Source organism: Podarcis melisellensis (genome assembly GCF_964234715.1).
Source record: "Podarcis melisellensis genome assembly, chromosome: 16".
Classification (NCBI taxonomy): Eukaryota; Metazoa; Chordata; class Lepidosauria; order Squamata; family Lacertidae; genus Podarcis; species Podarcis melisellensis.
In genome coordinates this window covers 10,726,195-10,745,560 of record NC_138533.1, presented here as the reverse complement: position 1 = coordinate 10,745,560, position 19,366 = coordinate 10,726,195, and the positions used below count along the sequence as shown (strand labels likewise).

At 43.0% G+C, this 19,366-nt stretch overlaps 2 protein-coding genes across 5 annotated transcripts in view; both read right to left on the bottom strand.

Annotated features, from left to right (window-relative positions):
* Positions 1-10,714, bottom strand: part of PACS1 (phosphofurin acidic cluster sorting protein 1) — a 70,265-nt gene extending 59,551 nt beyond the window's left edge. For 2 of the 3 annotated variants that reach the window (XM_081891380.1, XM_081891382.1), the window contains exon 1: positions 10,122-10,714. In XM_081891380.1, the coding sequence (XP_081747506.1) occupies positions 10,122-10,498 (377 nt within the window). In that variant the 5' untranslated portion in view covers positions 10,499-10,714. The remainder of the gene's footprint in view (positions 1-10,121) is intronic. The other variant, XM_081891381.1, reaches the window with a different exon arrangement.
* Positions 10,715-13,940: 3,226 nt separating this feature from the next.
* On the bottom strand, positions 13,941-19,351 carry UQCRQ (ubiquinol-cytochrome c reductase complex III subunit VII). Of its 2 annotated transcripts, none has more exons than XM_081892096.1 (3): positions 19,195-19,351; positions 17,998-18,165; positions 13,941-14,151 (listed from the first exon to the last, which is right to left on the bottom strand). In XM_081892096.1, exons 2-3 carry the CDS (start codon positions 18,149-18,151, stop codon positions 14,057-14,059), a joined length of 249 nt encoding a protein of 82 aa, XP_081748222.1. In that variant the 5' UTR covers positions 18,152-18,165; positions 19,195-19,351; the 3' UTR covers positions 13,941-14,056. The 2 variants fall into 2 exon arrangements, with proteins under 2 accessions (XP_081748222.1, XP_081748223.1); XM_081892097.1 differs by having other exon boundaries at positions 17,998-18,160; positions 19,195-19,349.
* Between the last annotated feature and the right edge of the window lie 15 nt (positions 19,352-19,366).

Genomic DNA, 19,366 nt, shown 5'->3' with positions numbered 1-19,366 from the left:
TGTGCATTAATTTTGCCTTCCACAATTTAGAATGGAGGTGAATAACTGTCTAGTGGTAATTCTCCCAAAGACAATTTTTTATTGGCAATGGTACTAAATTATAACAAAGGTTTCCGAAAGTTGTAAGAGAAAGAGAAAGATCAGTAAAGTACTTGTTTCTTCAGTTTTTGTAGGGACGGACAATGGGCATGAAGTAGAGAAGGGCATGAAATAGAGATGGGGTGTCATTTACCTCAAGGGAGGTAAAGTTTTTGGGGAGGTCCTCTATTTTATCCTCACAAGCACTGACCCAAGGTCACCAAACCTGCAGGGCTAAAAGAAGCAGAAGTGGTGACATGGGATGCCATTTTACATCCCACAATGCTGCATCATAACCAGTGGCGTAGCGTGGGTTGTCAGCACCCGGGGCAAGGCAAGTAATTTGCACCCCCTAACCCGTGGATTTGTGCCCCCTAACCCTAACCCCCAGATGTTGCGCCCGGTGCAGCCGGCACCCCCTGCACCCCCCACGCTACGCCACTGATCATAACAGCAGAGGTGGATTTAGGGTAGTGTGACTGGTTCAGCCACACAGTGCATGTGCCTCAGGGACAGCACAGGGATTGCCACAACTATGATAAAAAATGGAAGGTGAGAGGCAAGGGTGCTGAATTCTGGTGTCACACAGGGCACTGCTGAAATTTGAGACCTCAAGGTCCGCCTCTGGTAATAGTGTCGTTGTATTTTGCTTTATAGTTCTGTGATATGACTGCTGCCCTGTGCTACCATTTTGTGAGTGGTTCTGCCTCTGTTCCACCATTTCAGTGGTGGGGGGTAGAACTTCTGAGAAACCCTGTTATCACTGGTGGAGGAAGAGGAGTGTGAGGGGAGTGCACTGCCCTTGGCAGTGTGATCCTGGCATGCTGCCATCGCGGCTGCCCCCCCCCCGCCTGTGCTGGGAGCCCTGCCCCCGCAGATGGTGCCCCAGGACACGCGCCGCCACTGCCTGTTATATCCACGTAACTAAGCAATTCTTACTGCTAGATGGCTCCACCTCAGAACTTGATCTCCCATGTGGGATTAAAACATGCACGGCAAGAAACACTTCTGGGCCTAAGCAGGCATGTCCAACAGGTTGATCGTGGGGTGCTCCTGGTCGATCTTTGAGCCCTTAGTGATATTTACCCCCAAAAAAGCTCAACAGCTCTGACTTCCTAAAAAAAGCTCAGCAACAACTCTGGTCCATCCTCCAATGACTTTTTTATATACTGTGAGTAGATCGCTACCTCTTGGGAGTTGGACGTGCCTGTTCTAGAGCATTTTGATATTTAACATGAAGGTTTTGCTTTGTGTCTACTAATGCTACTGCAGTGCAAACGTTCCTGTAAATATAGCCTACTATTAGTTGGTGGAGAGAGCATCCATTAATGAATTTTCCAGCAAAAAGCCATTGCTTTCCCAAGATGTCTGTAGTTAGGTTAATTACGCGTAGGCTAAAAACTGCTCGAAGTTTGAGAGTGGCACAAGAGCTCTTTTCTTTTCATCTAAAATGAAAACAATTAATAGATCCCATTTACAATGTCAGGCCTATCCATGCCTATGTTTAACTTCAAACACTAATGTTCCCTGAACAGAGGTCAAATAAAAACTGAGTCACCAGAAAGCATTGTTGAGGATTAATTGTTCATTTTGAAGATTAGATACAATATCAGAAAAGCCACTGGCCTCAGTTGAATTAATTGTTATCCAGAAAGTCTATCCACAGCAAAGAATTCAGAAGAGATCCAAGGCAAATGAGACACAAAATGACAGGATGAAAACAGGATTCAAGGGATATAAAAAAAAATAGTAACAAAAGCTTCTAAAATCACATAAACACAGAATTTTGACAACAGTTGTGTATATATTTTATGGTATACGTATTGCTGGATCAGGGGTGGCTAACCTGCATTAAACCCACTTTTAGTTACCACTAGAGTAAGATCTTAATTCACAAATCATGTGAATTCTGAAGGGCCCAACTCAAAACACTTAACATTCATATATTTCCATTTACCTCAGAGGGACCACACCAATGTAAATTGCCGGTCATTACCCTAAGCCTGAAAGGGATGTGGGTGGCCCCATGGGTTAAACCACAGAGCCTAAGACTTGCCGATCAGAAGGTCGGCAGTTCGAATCCGTCTGACGGGGTGAGCTCCCGTTGCTCGGTCCCTGCTCCTGCCAACCTAGCAGTCCGAAAGCACGTCAAAGTGCAAGTAGATAAGTAGCTACCGCTCCAGCAGGAAGGTAAACGGTGTTTCCGTGCACTGCTCTGGTTCGCCAGAAGCGGCTTAGTTATGCTGGCCACATGACCCGGAAGCTCTACACCGGCTCCCTCGGCTGATAAAGCGAGATGAGCGCCGCAACCCCACAGTCAGTCACAACTGGACCTAATGGTCAGGGGTCCCTTTATCTTTACCTTAAGCCTGAAGGCCTACATAACCTGAAACCTGTTTCAGAATAAGATTAACTGAACCCAATAGACCTTATTTTTAAAATATTTTTTATTAAAGACTTCTGAACTTACAAAAATATGTGCGTTGTCTCTTTTTTCAACTTGTTTTTTTCTACAGATTTGTTTCATTTTCGGGGAGACATTAGTGTTTAGGCTTGCCATACATCAGGAAAATTCCTAACATGTCCTGGCTTTGGGGTATAAAAATAGCATCGGGGGGACGGACGGACACCTGGATGCATGCCAACGTGATGGAAACAGCAACAGAAAAATCTCCGAAAGCTGAAAATTACTATTTTAAGTTTTAAGTGGAGGTTTCCCCAAAAAAGCTCAACAATTTTGGTGTGTTTCTAAAAAAACAAAAACAAACCTCAGCAACATCCTGTTTGAAATATGGCAACCCTATTAGTGTTCATGCAGTATATAGTTAGGAAGGAAGGGGGGCGACGAGGAGAAGTGTGGGGTGGGTGGCAATGCTTCTATTCTTTTACTTAGTGTATGTGTGGGGTTTTGTGTCAGGGTCACTTGTGTGGGTTCTCTTTTTATTTGCTTGCTATATTTCTTTGGTGGAAATAGGCCTTAATCTGAGTAAACATGTGCAGGATTGAGGTGCCAAGAATAGGCCTTGTTTTTCCTTGATTCAAAACACTTCCAGAACAGATTAATTGGCTCAACAATAAAGTTCCTATCACTAAGCTAACAACAGACAAGGTCATTCAGGAGAGCAATAAGTTACTACAATAATATTGAAACACACTGTAGAAAAGAGTTACTGTTAGGAACTGAACATGTGAGAAAATTAAACGAATGGAACCAAACTTCTAAGCCAATTTGCTTATTTCTTAATGCAACTTTGAACTTTCACAACTCCTGCCAGAAAACATTTATGGAATAGGACTGCAAGCTTTAAAAATCAGCAAATCTGATACTTTAACAGGGTTAATTTTAATCAGAAAAAGAACAATTTAATTGGATGAATAAAAGCAATTGATGAAACCAAAATATAAGGGCAAGTTTGTTTATTTTTTTGCAGCTATTTTAAGCCTTGTGTGCTTTTGTTGGGAGAATCAAAATATTCAACGGAGTAGCTTCCAGTTACTAAATTCTCATGTACTATACTTCACTATCAAAGAAAAAAAGTAAAGTTTTTCTTAATACACATTTTTAAAATTGGCTAAAATGTAGGTGATTAATCAACTAAAAATTAACTAGGCACCCATCTTACTATAAAAGCTTTCTAATATTCACAAAATCAGCAACTGAAATAGCACCTGGCAAAAGATCTGACCTGCCCATATTTCTTATCCAACCCACTGATAACTTGCAACTGTTTTTATAGATGATTGGTTAGCTCATAGACAGCTAACATATGCTCCTCCAGGTGTTATTGGACTCCAGCTCCCATCAGCTCCATCCGGCATTGCCAATGGTCAGGAATGCGGAGAATTGGAGTCCAACAACATCTGGAGGGCCATAGGTTCCCCATCCTGGGGTAGATGGCCATATGTTATATGGCAAATGCATGTAATGCTTAACATGCTGTGAAGTGCACTGGCCTTACTAAGAGTTTTCTTCATTCAGTGTGACAAAACTGTGTCACCTCCTTAACAAGAAAAAATGTCATGGAAGTAAAGTATTATAGCAATACCTTTGGGGTGTTAGGAAAAACTCACTCTGGTGGAAGTAAAAGCAACATTTAGTATCAGTATTAAATGCTATTTGTTCCACAAAGCACACAAAATGTGCCCTGTATATGCCAAAAGGTCTTGAAGAAAAATAATTAAATTCCAGGTGATCCCAAGTCATGCCCCATATTCCACCCCAATAGTAAAGTTGGTAAGTACGGTAAATTACAAATCATGATCACTGAGGGAAGCCACCCAGCCACATACATAAGGGAGCAATTAACCATCAAAATTGCACATCATATCTGACACTCATTCTAGACAACATTTAATTAGCACAATGAGAAAAGAGTGATCCCCACAGAATGGTGGTCTGCCACATTTTGCTACCATAATTGCAACATGTCAAGAAGGAGAAAAGCTCCCCATATTATATGCAACAAACCAGGAATCTTTTCCAGGGAGAAAAACCCAATCGCAACCTGAAATTGCCTGATATTAAATCAGTATCAAGCATAACTATAACTAAAGACTGCAACAATGTTTGGTTAAAGCAACTAAGCTAAGTATCTAAATTAATAGGGCTGATCAAATCTATATTCCCTGCTTTAGAAACCATCAAGCACTTTGTTACAACTTTCTGGAGTAGTGGGGAATTGCTAGTATCTTGTTTGTCAAAGACTTCATAATAATGTAACTATACTAATACTAGACAGTGAAACCTTTCAAGAATCATAAAAGGTTTTAGATTTTAAAAGAAGATTTAGATAATAGTGTGATTCAAATGCATGCACACTCTGAAGAAATGTTATCTCCACAGAAAGTTTCTAATATTACTCTAATGCTCTCGCATGTAAAAGAAGAGTCAGAAAAACATGTAACTTGGATAAATTAAGCTGTTCAGACTCTGAGTTGTATTATCTACTATAAAAACATGTTGAAGTTTTATTTACAAGTCAATAAACTCAATGGAAACATTAAGAAGTTACTTTTTACTGAAAGGGAAAAATGTAGCATTGGTAGAACTTGCCTTTCCACCTGCTACAGTTACTTTTGCACTAAGGAAATCAGCGGAGCCCTTCAGCTGGGAGGAAAGGATGAGCACAGCAAATACATATTTTATACCAAAAAGTGCAATAGGGAGAAGAAACAAAAACAAAAAAGGAAGTGTTGTCAAATTCTATTATCCTGGAACTACACAAAGAGGGGGTTGCTATATTGAGCTCATGTTCCAAATGACGTAGACTACAATTATCTACCCTTACCTGGGTGTACATCTGATGTAACTCAATGAGAGTTATTTTTGAGTAGGCATGCACAAGATTTTACTAGGCCTATTATGCTCAGTAAGACTTACTCCCAGGTGAGCATACAGTATAATAATGACATGAGGTGTCAGACAAGTGGTTGGATTAATAACAACACAAATATATGTATTTGCCCTAGGCAAAGGATTTATTTCAGGCCATCTCAACTGTGTCAGATACTGCATGTCCAAATTCTTTTAACATGATGTTAAAATATCCCTATAAAAATGGCAAAGTGTAAGAGTCAATCACTACTGACACTTCTGGAATGGGAAAGACAGTAACTTCCTCTGTGGCAGGAACTAAATTCCTGTATTAGTAAAGCATGCAACATGCTTTCCGGTGTCATGTAATAGAGCTCAAGAGCCATGTGAAATAGGAGGAGCTTATCAACTACTTTTGGCTGTTTCATAGATACATCAACCAGAAGCAATACAGAACATAGAAGGACCAATTGCTAGTACAACTGAGACACGGACAGTGATCACCCAAGAAAAAGAAAATAGCTCACACCTCTCCAGTAACCCTCAGTCTCAGAGCTACTGCTTTCAGATAGAGAATTGTGTTTTATTCAAAAAGTAAACATGGCAAGATATTGCACTGGAATGACTGTTATGACCCCTTGTGGCCTTAAACCAATTTCTTATTTAGAGCAGAAGCCTCCCCTCCCTCTTTTTTTTTACAAGAATACCATCTTACAGTAAGTGTACTTTTGATTACTGTAATCACAGGCAGATTCTTGAGTCATAACAAACACAGCTATCTCAGAAACAGGGTGAGGTAACTAAGCTGCATATGCAAAATAAGCCCAAATCATTAGTTAGTCCACCCCTTCATTATAAACAGACAATAGACATGGATCGCAAAGCCCAAAGTACATTCAGTACTCTGGACACTAATCAATCATTTTGAATACAACATTAAAAATCAGGATACTATAAATTTTAAAATAACCCAAATTTCAGCAAAACAAATGATTCAGTTATATGACTACAACTGGTGTGTTTGTTTTAATATGGTGAGAAATAATTGTTAAAATATTGGACCTTTTGTTTTTGCATGCTGGATGAAAGGGGTTTGCTCTTTGCTGTATTTCAGTTCAAATCTGGCTAGGATTATTCCCTACAGCTTTCAAAAAGCTATTTGAACTATGTACTGTATTTAAAAGGTCCTCCCCCAAACGGTGACTGAGCAGAGAAACAAAACCATGAATTCAAACCAAGGGGATGTAAAAAACAACAAGAAAAAACTACAGCAAATTAACATTCAGCTTTTGAAGCAAATTATTCAGCTATTGAGACAAATCCTTCAATTAAGCTTTGTCTAAAGATTAGCAATAGACCCATTATTGTTTGATTCTTGTTTAAGAGGTGGGCAGGAAAAATACTGCCCTTGAGACAAGTCTCAGCTGTCACAAAATGCCACAACACAGCATCATAGATGTTAGAAACATGCTGATATTATGCTTGTTAGCAGAAAAAATATTGGCCAAGTCTCATGTAGGTTCTGAACAAGGGATTAGCATAATAATTCCTGTAACAAGCATGGTGTCTGTTTGAGAGAAGAATAATCAGCCACCTGGGCTCTTCAAGATCAAACAGGTATAGGCAGACTAAAAATAAACAGTAATCAATCAGTTTGAGATAGCAGCTCATCTCCCAGTAGACAAAAACTGCTGTTTCCTACTTATGCCAATTTTTTGCCACCCAAAGAGAACAGAGTGGCCAGCCTGTCTATCTTGGCTGTCCTCAGAACAGCAGCAGTTCAACACAAATAAAAAATATCATTTAACGAAGAGAGACAGGAGAGGAGTATGTCTTTGCTTTAAGCACAAGGAGGAAAAGGAGGAAAAGGAGGAAAGTTGATCTTATAGCTTAGCCGGTTTCACTTCATGCAACTAAAAGGGGATATACAGACAAAGTCATTACAAGGACATTAAACTATACAGGTCATTTAGGATAGAAGAAACTCATTTAGTGGAACAAGTGCTCATCAACACAGGTGAGGGAGACTTTCAGTAATTGCAGAAGGCATTTTATTGTTTTTTAGTTCATCAGGTTTTAAGTTCTGCGCACTACCCCCAGATGAAGAAAATCAAGCTACAAATGCAGCCATACTCATGCAAAATGTTCCATTTGGGGTTGTGTTGAGCCTATAACCTGCAGACAGCAAACTCACTCTCACAGGCGATTGGAATAGCAAGGTGATTGGTCCATAACCAACCAAGTCCTGTGTATAGGGGTTGTTAGATACAAATGACAAGAATAAGGGAATGACCATAATGACAGCTCTGTTGGACAGCAAAGTTCTTAAGGTTCCCTTACATTATAGAACTTTATAAAATAATTATAAGACAACTCCACATACGGTAAGCTCTTACCTTGTTGCACAGTAAAAGTTCTGTTGTAGGACAGTGATATTTTTGGCTTTTGAAAGTGGTTTGATTTCTGAATGAAAATACAAGACTGCACAAGACTGCCTTGGGGAGGGGGACTGAAAGATCTTAAAACTAAGACAGCATTGGGTCATTTCACCTCTTCTACACTCCATAGATGGAAAGATCCAGGAAAGCCACTTTTACTAATCTCGCTGTCAATGAGGCAGTAAAGTGGCATGCAGAATGGTTTCTAGAGGAGCTACTGTTGCATATATTTCAGCTAAGAGAAGCTCAATGGAGCCAGAAAAGTTTGTTTTAATGTCTTAGGTGGTTCTTTTCATATTCACCTGAGAAGCATTTATCGAGGAAAGAAGAGTATATGGAGAGAGTTATCATTGTATCAATAAAGCATCTTTATCAGTGGTTGTTTTAGGAACCTCACTGGAAAGTAGAGCTGCCTTTATAAGATTTGGCAGATTTCATCTGAGGGTTTCTGAAAGAATCATCACAGGGAAAGGGCAGAAGTCCCAATCTCCCCAAAGGGAAAGTTTAAGTGGTAAGCATTCTTATTAACACCTCATGGAAAACCCCCACAGGAAGAACAGAGCTCTGTTTCACTTCAAAAGGCCAAGGTCACTTATTTGGAATAAATGAAGGCAAAGATGGGGTGGTGCAGCTTGCTTTCATAATAAGGAAATGATTTTGCTCATGCCTTGAAGCAGGGTGTGCATATGCAAATCAGAATATAGTATCTACGTGAGTGAAGACCTTACTCTCACCGGGGAAATCATGTCAACTTTACCAAGTGAGTGGGCTGTGGATAATTTCCTTTTATTAGGCAGAACATCTTCCTACTTAGTCAAATTATATTATGGAAAAGGGAGAGATCCACTTCTTTCCTAACGAAGAGGGGTGGGGTGATAATTCTCCTTTTGATGGGGGAAAATCTAAACCTTGAAGGGTAAAAGGCAAGTTCTCCATTATGTGAGGAAGGTTGACTTGTCCTCTATTATATGTGGTCAGGGACACATCTGTTTTAAAATGAGCTGCTTCTTATGTGTATGGATGACTGTTGAAGGAGAAACAACTCCTCAACTTTGAAATTCCAACGCCCACCCTCACTCATATATATTTCTCTTAAATATCATTTAAATAACCACTCCACTTTGAAAAACCTACATCCCCAGCACACAGAAGGGCAAGCCCCTCCCACATAAGCATACTGAAGTATAAAGGAGGAGAACATCCCACATCCTTTACATTTGCTGAGGGAGGGTTCTGGTTAACAGAACCTCATTCACCTTTACATGGGTGGGGACAGAAGTAGGTGTTTCCAGATGAAGGGGCTGGTTCTGTTTTACGTGTACACATGGGGTTAATTTATTCTGTTTTATCCTTTGCCAGCTTTTCTTCCAAAATATGCACTCAAAGCAGGATACAAATGTTAAAAGTAATATCTACACCCACACACAGGTTGACACCCCCTTCTTTCTGCGCAAGGAGGAAGATGGTAGCTAAAATATAGTAACTCATTCTCTTTGAAGGCATGCAGGCATAGATGGAAGGGGGTATTAGTTCTCCGCAAAGGTCGAGGACCCTAACATACACTCATGCATGAAAACTTTTAGGTGCAACTGCCCCCCATTGAGAGGAACAAGCATCCTCTCACTATGTACAGCCTCCCTCGATTTCCCACTCCTGCTTAAACATCAACCCACATAAAGGCAAACCACTCTAACATTCAAGCGTGTGTGATTAAAAGAAGCAATTTGCTATCATTCCCCTCCACACACACACTTTGTAAATATGGGGAACAGATAAATGACGTCTAAGGGTTAGGTTTCATCCTTTATTCCCCAAGGAGGAGGGACGTAAATACTTAAAATAGGGAGGCGCCTTTTCTCTCTCTGTGTTTTTTTTTTCTTTTCCCTTTTTGGCAGGCGATAGAGCAAGTAGGTCTTAGGGAGTGGGTGGGGTCGGGCTTGACTTCCACACCTGCGAAGGTAAACGGAGGGAGATAACGGGGTGAGACGTGGGGGGGGGGGAGAAACAGACGTGGAGAAGAAGATATGAGGTTGGAGGGAAAGAAACCTTGCAGCCCAACAAAAGCAGATAAACGTGCTAAACCTCCAGCTTGCCCACAAAGACGACTCCTCTTCCTCCTCTGGTGTGTTGCTGCTGCTGCTGCGACACGGCTACTACTTACCCCTCAGGGAATCGGTTGATTAAATGCACATTTCTATGCCACTGAATTCATAAAATCTGTACTAAAGAATGTAAAAGGAAGGAAAGAGTCTCTCTCTCTCTCTCCTCCCCCCCCACCCCCACTTCCTCACCTGGGCACGCAGCTGGGCGAGCTCCGGTCCACCTCCCAGGTGGCGTAAAGGTTCATCTGGACCGGGCGCCCCCCTGCCGTCGCCGCCGCCGCTGCGCCTGACCCGGGAGCCCCCGAGCCGCCTCCCCCCGGGGCCAGAGAGCCTCCTCCGGGGCCGAGAGCGGCCGGCTGAGACAACGAAGGCGCCGCCGCCGCCGGAGGAGCAGGAGGAGGCGCCAGCTGCTGCTGCTGCTGTAGCACCGCCGTCGGCGGCGGAGGCTGCCCTGAAAGGCTCTGTGCAGCCGGGGACGCCGAAGAGGCTGAGGCGCTGGATGCCGGCTGGTGCAGCGAAGGCGTGAGCGAGCCCCGCTGGCCGCCGAGCGCCCCTCTCTCCGCCATGGCTGAGGAGGAGGAGGACGACGACGAGTCTCCCTCAATCCCCGCTAGCGCCGCCTCAGCCGCCGCCTTCTTTCCCCTTCAGCCGCGCGGCTGGGTTTGACTCCTGTTGCCCCTGCAGGCGCGCTCCCGAATAGGAGGAGGAGGAGGAGCGAGCGCGAGGCCGCTGGCGGAGGAGGAGCGCGTGCGCGAGAGGCAGCGAGTTTGAGGAACGGTTGCTTGGGAAAAGGGCGGGGAGATTTGGGGGGAGGGCGGCGGTGGCGGCAGTGGCAGTTGCGGGGCTCAAACCCAAATTAAAGGGGGCGCTCGCGCGCGCGGGAGGACGGCGATTGGGCGCCTTGACGGCTCTGCGCGCGCTGATTGGGTGGAGCGACCTACCGCTCGCGCTCGCGCTTTTACGGTGTGTATTTCTCTCTCGCGCACGCCTTTTCCCCGCCCTCTTTTCTCTCTCTCTCAAATTCTTTTCTCCTCCAATCGACCCTCATTTCCTTCCCTTCCCTCTTAACAGGGCGAACTCGGCGCCCTCCTGGCTTAGGGGGAAAGCTCACGACACACGTCCCCGTATTAAATTAGAAACGGGTGGGGGTGGTGGGAATCCGTATTGTGAAGGGGGATAAGGGTATATACTGTACTGTATTATTTTTTAAAATGTATTTATTTAAAAGGCATTTATATACTGCTTAGCATTACAAAAAAAAATCTTAAAGCAGTATACAGTATAACAACAACAACACTGAGCCAAAACACAGCCAAAAACCAGTAAAATACAATAACAAAATAATAAAACAAATTCGGAAGATTCAGGAAGGTAAAACGGTCCAGCCTTGCAGGTCAGGGAAAGCGGGGCAGAGAGAGAGGTCTTCACGATATATCTGAAGCAACTTGATCATTGCTGCTTCACCCATGGCAGAGAGGGAATTATTATTATTATTATTATTATTATTATTATTTATGTATTTATATGCTGCCCATCTGACTGGGTTGCTCCAGCCACTCTGGGGGGCTCCCAACAAAAAATAGTAGGGAATGACATACTGTATATTTCCCACTTTCTGCAAAAGCCTTCAAAGCCAATTACGACATTTATAAAGTACATAGACTGTGGTGGCGCAAGAAAAAAATGGGGGGACACAGAAGAGCCAAGTATATCTCTAGATGGAGAAGTTGTGTCCCACGTGTTAAGATCTCTGAGAGAAAAATAACAGTCTCTGTTGAGGTAGGAGCACCACAGTACAGTACTTAAGCCCACCACTTCCTAGTTTGGAAGATTGCTTGCCCTTTCCTCCTATGGTACCACTCAAGTGAAAGGAAAAGGGGCAACTTAAATGTAAATGCATAATTAGACATAAACACAGCATATATTTGACTCTGGAAGGGGGAGCAATACAATACTAATGGTGATTCCCCCCCCCCCCTCAGTCCAGTTAGTACTGTACCTGTCTTCAAGAGCGGGAAACAGTTAAAAACATAAGCACACATTGCTATTATGCAGTGCCTATAGGACCAAGGAGGTTTCCAGCATCTTAAAGACTCACCATTACTTATGGTATAAGCCAGGGGTGGCGGACCTCAGTGCCAAATGTGGCCCTCTGAGCTTCTCTACTTGGCCCTCAATACTCTCCCAAGGTAACCCTGCCACAGCCCTGCTCTACAGACATTTGCATCACGGGGGGCAGGGGGAGAGATAAATGTGTGTGGCAGGTGGAGAAATTTTTGTTTTGTGTGTGTCTGGGAATGTACCCTACTGTAAAAAGGGCAAAAGTCACACCCAGCTGCATCTACTTCTGCCGCTTGGCCCAACCCACCCCTGGCATATTGTCCTCAAAACGTCCATATGTGTCAAGAGCCTGTCCACGAAGGAGAGGATCCTGATTGGCCCAGGATCCCTCTTGCGTGGTAGAACTATATATGCATGATGTATAGCCATGTATAGCACAGCTGGCACCAATGTAGCTGTCAGGTGTCACCTCACCCCAAACTAGTTATCTACATGCTGCCAGGTATAGTCATAAGGAGTTTTGTAGTGTATTGTCATCAGCCTACCACTGATACACATAACAGTATTTTTCAATTTCCTCCCCTGTGGGTGAGGTGATAGATGTATTCACTGATCATGTGCCTAGTCACAATGATGGACTAAACAAGGACCAGTCAACTGAGGCTTAATCCAAACAAGATGTTGTTAATAGGTGGTTCCTCAGGTCGGATGAGTGGTGTACAGTCCTACCAGGTTCAACTGGTGGCCCAATTGCTCCTCTATCGGGACAGTAATCTGTGCTCTAGTAACCTCCCGATTAAATTACTGAAATGCATTATACATAGGGCTGCCTTTGGTGAAGAATGCAGCAAGATTGCTGACAAAAATGAGGCAGCATTGAGCATATAATGCTAGTTCTGGCACAGCTGCAGTGCCTGCCTATACATTCCCAAACCCAATTCAAAGTGTTGGTTGTAACCTACGCAGTCCTGGAAGGCTCAGGAAATCAGTCTCAATTCAAAGCACCAGTGATTTACCTTTGAAGTCCTATATATGGTTCGCAGCCAAGATCTGTAAAGAACCACATGATCTTGCCTACCCAATTAGGCCACCAACATAAGCCTCACAGCTAAAAGAAGTGTGGTTATTTGGAACACAAGCATTTTTTGGCCTCCTTACTTGGAGAGACCCATTCATCAGCATTCAGTTCTTCAGTATTCAATGCAGAACATTCCAGCTTTGATACCTTTTCAGTTTGTTACTAAGTTGTATTCAGGACAGAAAGGAGGGAGATAAATATGCACCCATGAATAAAATAATAAAAAATGTCCTTTTTATATTTCATTTACCAAAAAGTAGAACAGAGATGAGAAACCCATAGCCCAGGGGCAAGGACCTTTTTCAGCCCACATATTCCCTTATGGAAGTCAGATACCAGTGGCAGGAGGGGCCAGACATAAAAATGGGTGGAGCAACAGATTTGATTTGATATATTTCTATTCCACTTTTCCAACAACAAAGCTCAAAACTTCAAATGTGAATCTTACCATGGCACATTAGGTTAGATTCTACACACATTTATACACCCTCTATACTTCATCCAGGCATGCATTCCAGCAAGGTATAAATATCCAAGGCAGGTGCCTAGTGAGTTACAGAATCTGGGAAGTGGGTGTGGCTTGGGGAGAGTCCCAAGGACAAGCTAGAGTTGCCTGGAGTGCCACATTTGGCCTCCAGGGCTAAGGTTCCTCATCCCTGCTGTAGCCCTCCAGATGTTGCAGGACTGCAATTTCCATCAGCCCTGACCACTGGCTATGCTGGGTGGGGCTGATGGGAGGTAGAATTCAACATCTGGAAGGCCCCACAGGTCCCCTATCCCTGGAACAGCTGAATACTAGACAGCAGCAAAAACAGCCCCATGCCTGCATATTCAGCTTTTGGCAAAGCTTGAAGAATCACACTCACAAGTAGAACAGGAAGAGAGGTTTATTGAACCAGTGTTATTTTAAATATTTGCGTATTCATGTCAACAAGCTGAGGCCAAGAATAAATGCTGGCAACTGTTTTCTTTGTTATCTGTCAGATTATTCGTCATTCTCATAGTCAGCTGGGTTCTTCCTTTTAAGACGTTCAAATTCTTCGGTTCCCCAGGAATAGATGACATAGGCCGCAACAAAGGCTTAGGTTAAAAAAGAAACACAGTTAGCTTTACAACTACAATAAAAACAACCAAAACTTCTGTTCTTCCAGTTCCACCATTCTCAGTGGTCCCAAAGGTCTTCTTGCTCCCTTGCACATGACTCTGCCCTGTCTCCCTTGCTGTCCCTTATACCTGGAATTGCGTCCCAAATCACCTGAGTGGTATCTTTCTCTCTTACATCCTTCATAACCCTTATCAAAACCACTTATCACCCTATTGGCACAGCCCTTAAGTTCCCATAGTCTACTGTAACAAAGGCTAAATACATGTTACGAAAATAATAACATTCTTCTGCTATGAAGTACCATTCCAGCAAATAGTTGGGAATGCAGTACCATCTTTTATAAAAGGGATGGAGAACCTGTGGCTCTCCAGATGTTGGACACCAACTCCCATACACCCTGGACAGCATGGCCAGTGATCAGGAATTATGGGAATTGTAGTCCAGCAAGATCTGGAGTACAAGAGGCTCCCCCTCTCCTGCTTAATAACATGTACAAGTAGGAGTTTTATAATCATGACAGCCCAGGATATGGCAACTGCTCTGCCATTTCTCATTTCCTTAAAGATGCACTGTTAGCTCTACATATATTTGTGTGGCCTAGCCCCATCTGTCTTTTTATTTCTCTCCTCCTCTTTGGCTAAAGAGAAAGCCATTTCCATTTTTTTTTTTAAGAAAGAAGAGTAGTGTTGTTTTTTAAGATGCCGGTTTGTTTGTTGCCATTTTCTTCTGCGTTGATGAGTTTTTCAAGAAAAGTACTGCAATGGAAGCAAATGTATTAACACATGAGTAGCCAATGTGGTGCCCTCCAAATGTAGTTGGATTACAGCTCTTCACCCCTTACCACAAAACCCTAAAAAGTTACTAACCTGCAATATATATATATATATATATGTGTGTGTGTGTGTGTGTGTGTACATGTGTGCTGGGGGTTCGCAGAGAGTTTTTCACTCTTGCAAGAGCATGGTACATTTCTTTTTAAACAGTGTTTTATTGATTTTCAGTTACAAATGAGTTAGATACAAAAAAGTAGAAAAAAAAAAGAATAACAATAACAACAAGTTGGAGGAGCCTAGTAATTTTTTATGCTGCAAAGAGGAGGTTTCTCTCTTATGGCAGCCCACTTGGTTTCAATTCTGGGCACAGAGAAGGAATAGAATCTGGCCTCACTCTGCAAGCCCACTCACTCGCCTGCACAGAATTACTTGTTGCCTATGGCTACCAGGCTAATACATAAACACAGGGGTGTGGAATCTTTTTCAGCTGAATTCCCTTCTGGGGGGCCACACACCAGTGGTGGGTGGAATCAGAGGCAAAAGTGGGTGGAGCAATGAATGTAAACCTTTGCCTCTGTATACTAGATTAGTTTCTAAACGCGCACACGCACACCCTCTCTGTCCTCCATCCTGACATGCAAGAAGTGTTGTCAGAATTCAAGACTATAATCCAAGCAAGGGAGAACCAGTCAAGGAGGGTGCAAAGCAGAGCCAGGAGGAGAGCGGTCTGGAGAGTCCCAAAGGACAGAGAGCGCTTGAAAGGCTGCATTTGCCTCTCAGCTCCAAGCTTTCCCACCCCTGCATAAACTACCAAGGCTGGATCCATCTTTTCACTGAATTGTTTGCTATAACTTGTAATCCAAAATACTGTACTTTTAAATAAGTCCACCGTGATCGCCTTCTTCCATTGGTCCCTGTCAAACTGGCCTTCCCATAAAATTAGCTGCTGAGGAGTGACATTTTGGTATCAATATTTTTAGGGGAACGTTGAAGACTTTATTATTTTTTCTTTGTAGCTTTCAGTGGCTTGTGTAAATTGGGCTGCAGTGATGATGTTCTAAGCTGCCGACAGAATGCTGAGCTTGTGCCGTACTAGTTCATTTTTTGGGGGGGGGTGCTGATTCTTTAAGATCACCACAAAATGTGATTTTATCCAACTCACTTATATCAGCCAAATTCATTGATTTCCATGGGTCTACTACTCCAAGTATGTGTTAGTTGGATGCAACCCTGTGTTTTAAAAATATAATGAAGTGTGGTTGTATCATATTTAATCCTTTTAAATGGTATTCAGACTGGTTGTCTCTGCTGTTGCATTCCACTTTGTGAATATATATATACAGAGAAAGAGAGAGAGAAAGAGAGAGTAGTTTTTCTCTCTGTAGCATTTTTTGTGATTGGTCATCATGCTGTGATGACATTCCAAGCCACTAGACAATTTAAAGGATACACAGATGGAGCAGGGGCTTGGAAGCTGGCCCTTATAGGGACCCACCTCAGAGCCTGAATAGGTCATCTCAGGATTGAGGAGAGTACAGCAGGAGATGGTTACACTATGCAAGAGGCTGCTAGCACTAATATAAAACCCGAAGACCTCAGGACTTCATAAACTGCTGTCAATGGCTGCAACAGCATATGAATTCGTTGAACTATTGAAATGCACTACTTAAATGCTAACTATCATTGTCACTGAGGCTAAAGATGACTAATTGCTAACGAGATTTTGTAATTACACTAAGGAGATTATCATTCCGGAACACGTGGGAGAGTAGACTGTTATTGCCACTGTGTACTGACTAAAGGAGATTGTCACCTTGATCTGCTCTCTTGCTCCATCTAGTGCTTCCAATGTAGAGCAAAGAGAACTGTCTTTTATAAATTGGCACAGGCTGCCCAATAGCCACCAGGCTAAGTTCAAGGTGTTGGCACAAAACCCTGTATGGCTCGGAACCAGGATACATAAAAGAGTGGTTCATCCCCTATATACCCAGCCAGTCACTGTGTTCTACAGGAGAGGGCCTTCTGAAGATAACCATCTCATCAGCAGGTCTGTCCTGCGCAATGCCAGAACTGGGAACTCCCCCCACCTACATGGAAGACAAGCATCATCTCTATTGTTTTTTCAGTGCCTGCTGAAAACTTCTCTATTTCAAGAAGCCTTATAAGGGGAATTTTTTTACCTCAGTTGCTATCTGCATTGGATCTGAAATTCTGGGTTCTTTAAATTCTGGGTTTTTAATTTTATTAATTACCTGCTCTTCAACCCAAGATCCCAGGATGTGTTACAACAATTAAAACAATTTATAATCCAGCTGGATACTATCCTGGATTGAACACTTGACTATTTTGAAGAACTCTAATAAATATAACTGACAGATGGATAGTTGGAAGTCCTTTTAACCTATTTCTTTACTTCCCTTATTAGTATACAGTATTATTCCTTTAATATTCTTATCCCTTTGTTATCCTTTCTTTTTCTTTTCTACTTTCTTTGTTTCTGCTTTGCTCTGTTCTTTTGTGGCCCTCTACTCAGGGTTAAGAAGGGGTTAGCATGCAGATCCATCACTTTTCGTGATGGACAGTGGATGAAAAACCCTGTTTGGGAGGCAGGGAAGGGAAGAACTCTCATGGTGGGAGGCTGGGGAGAAGAAAATACCACAGTTTTAAAACAGGGCTATGTGAGATCTAAACAGTACTTCATCTGATAATCTGGCTGCTGCATTCTGGAACAACTTAAGTTTCCAAAGTAACTTCAAGTTAATTCATAGGAAGCTATTCATAAATGAAATAAATAATAACAATAATGAAGTTCATCTAATCTGCTCCATGCCCTCTTTGCAATATGATGGCAATGAAGAAACTGCTCCCCCCCATGCCATATGTTGCTCCAGAAATTGCTTTCTTCTGAAACCAACATCCTGAGTCCTTCCTTTGATCTTCACTTTGAACATCAATGCACTAATCCTGGAGAAAGAACCAGCCCTCAAGGGTAACACAGAGCACACAAGCAAGAAGCAGAAGGAGCAGCCTAAATAATTTTTAACTTACGAGGCACCACCCGGAAGACCTGTGTACTGAATCGCCTCCAGACATTAAGAATTCCTTTGGAGAAGAAGTGTGGGAAAGCTCTCTGTTCAAATGGAGACAAGCTGTAGGTGATCACATGCCTTACTCTCTCCAAGTTTCCAAAGTGAATACCCATCTTGGCAGGCTGTTCTGCAAAAGGAAACAGGAATGACAGAAAAGTATAGGATTAGCAAAACATTGCTGAAGTGGAGTGCATTCTTCCAACATTTTAACTTTGCATAGGGGGTTGTTTAAGGGAGTTTTCCAGTGGCTCACTTACAATACAGGGTGAAGCAAGACCAAGTATCAACCTTTGACTACATCTGCATGACAAAAAGAGGTTAGCATCTCAGAACCACATGGACCAGGAATGGGAAATCTCTTGCCCTCCAAATGTGGTTGTGCTACAACTCCCACCAGTGCCGCCCAGCAAGGCTAAGGGTCAAGGACAATGGGAGTTGCAGTTTTTATTATTCCTGCAATTTATTACCTATTCTTCACCCTAAGGTCCCAGGGCAGGTTACAACTCTTAAAACACCACTCGTAACATTAAAAACACAACATTACATAACATTAAAAACAACTTTAAAATTCCAGAAATAGGGTGGGCCCTAAAAATATATATACATCAGGTGTCAAAGGCCAGGGTAAAGAGGTGCATTTTTTCCAGCATTCACCAGAAGCTATATAATGAAGGCCCAGGATGCACCTTGGTGGGGGAACCTGCCCTGCTTGTAGTCCAGTAACATCTGTGTGGAACAGCCTTTCCCAATCTTGGTCCCCAAGGTGATGTTGGACTACAACTCCCAGTAGCTCCAACGGTCAGGGATGATGGGAACTGTAGTCCAACAACGTGTGGGGACCAAAAATTGGGTAAGGTTGGGGAAACAAGACTGAGCTAGACGGACTCATGGTTCCAGGGAGCTTCTAGTGCAGACACCCGGCCTTCCAAATGTTTGGGACTACAATTCCCATCACCCCTAGCTGACAGGACCAGTGGTCAGGGATGTAGTCCCAAATATCTGGAGGGCCGGAGTTTGCCTATGTCTGTTCTAGTGGGTGCTGTTTACACCGGAGTAAAGACAGACCGAGGACCCTTAACAAGGGACTCCTGAATCCTGAGAGTATAAAAGCTGGCGTGATACAACCCTTTCCAACCCCATTCCCGCTTCTACGCACCGGCTCAGCTCCTTGCAGGAAAGGTCACCGCTTCTCACTCCAGCATCAGAAAAGGCAACAGGTCCTCCTTTCCCTTTTCCGGTCCCAGCAAGGTCACTTCCGGTTTAAACGACTCTATAGAATCGCTATCAGGCCCGCCTGTGCGACGTACTGCTGAGCATGCTCACTGGCA

What these genes read in the sequence shown, in the direction of transcription:
- UQCRQ (XM_081892096.1), bottom strand. Translation starts at nt 18,151, where the DNA reads ATGGGTATTCACTTTGGAAACTTGGAGAGAGTAAGGCATGTGATCACC. An exon ending in GGTCTTCCGGGTGGTGCCTC is followed by an intron (nt 14,152 to 17,997) that starts GTAAGTTAAAAA and finishes TTTTAACCTAAG; the next exon opens with CCTTTGTTGCGGCCTATGTC.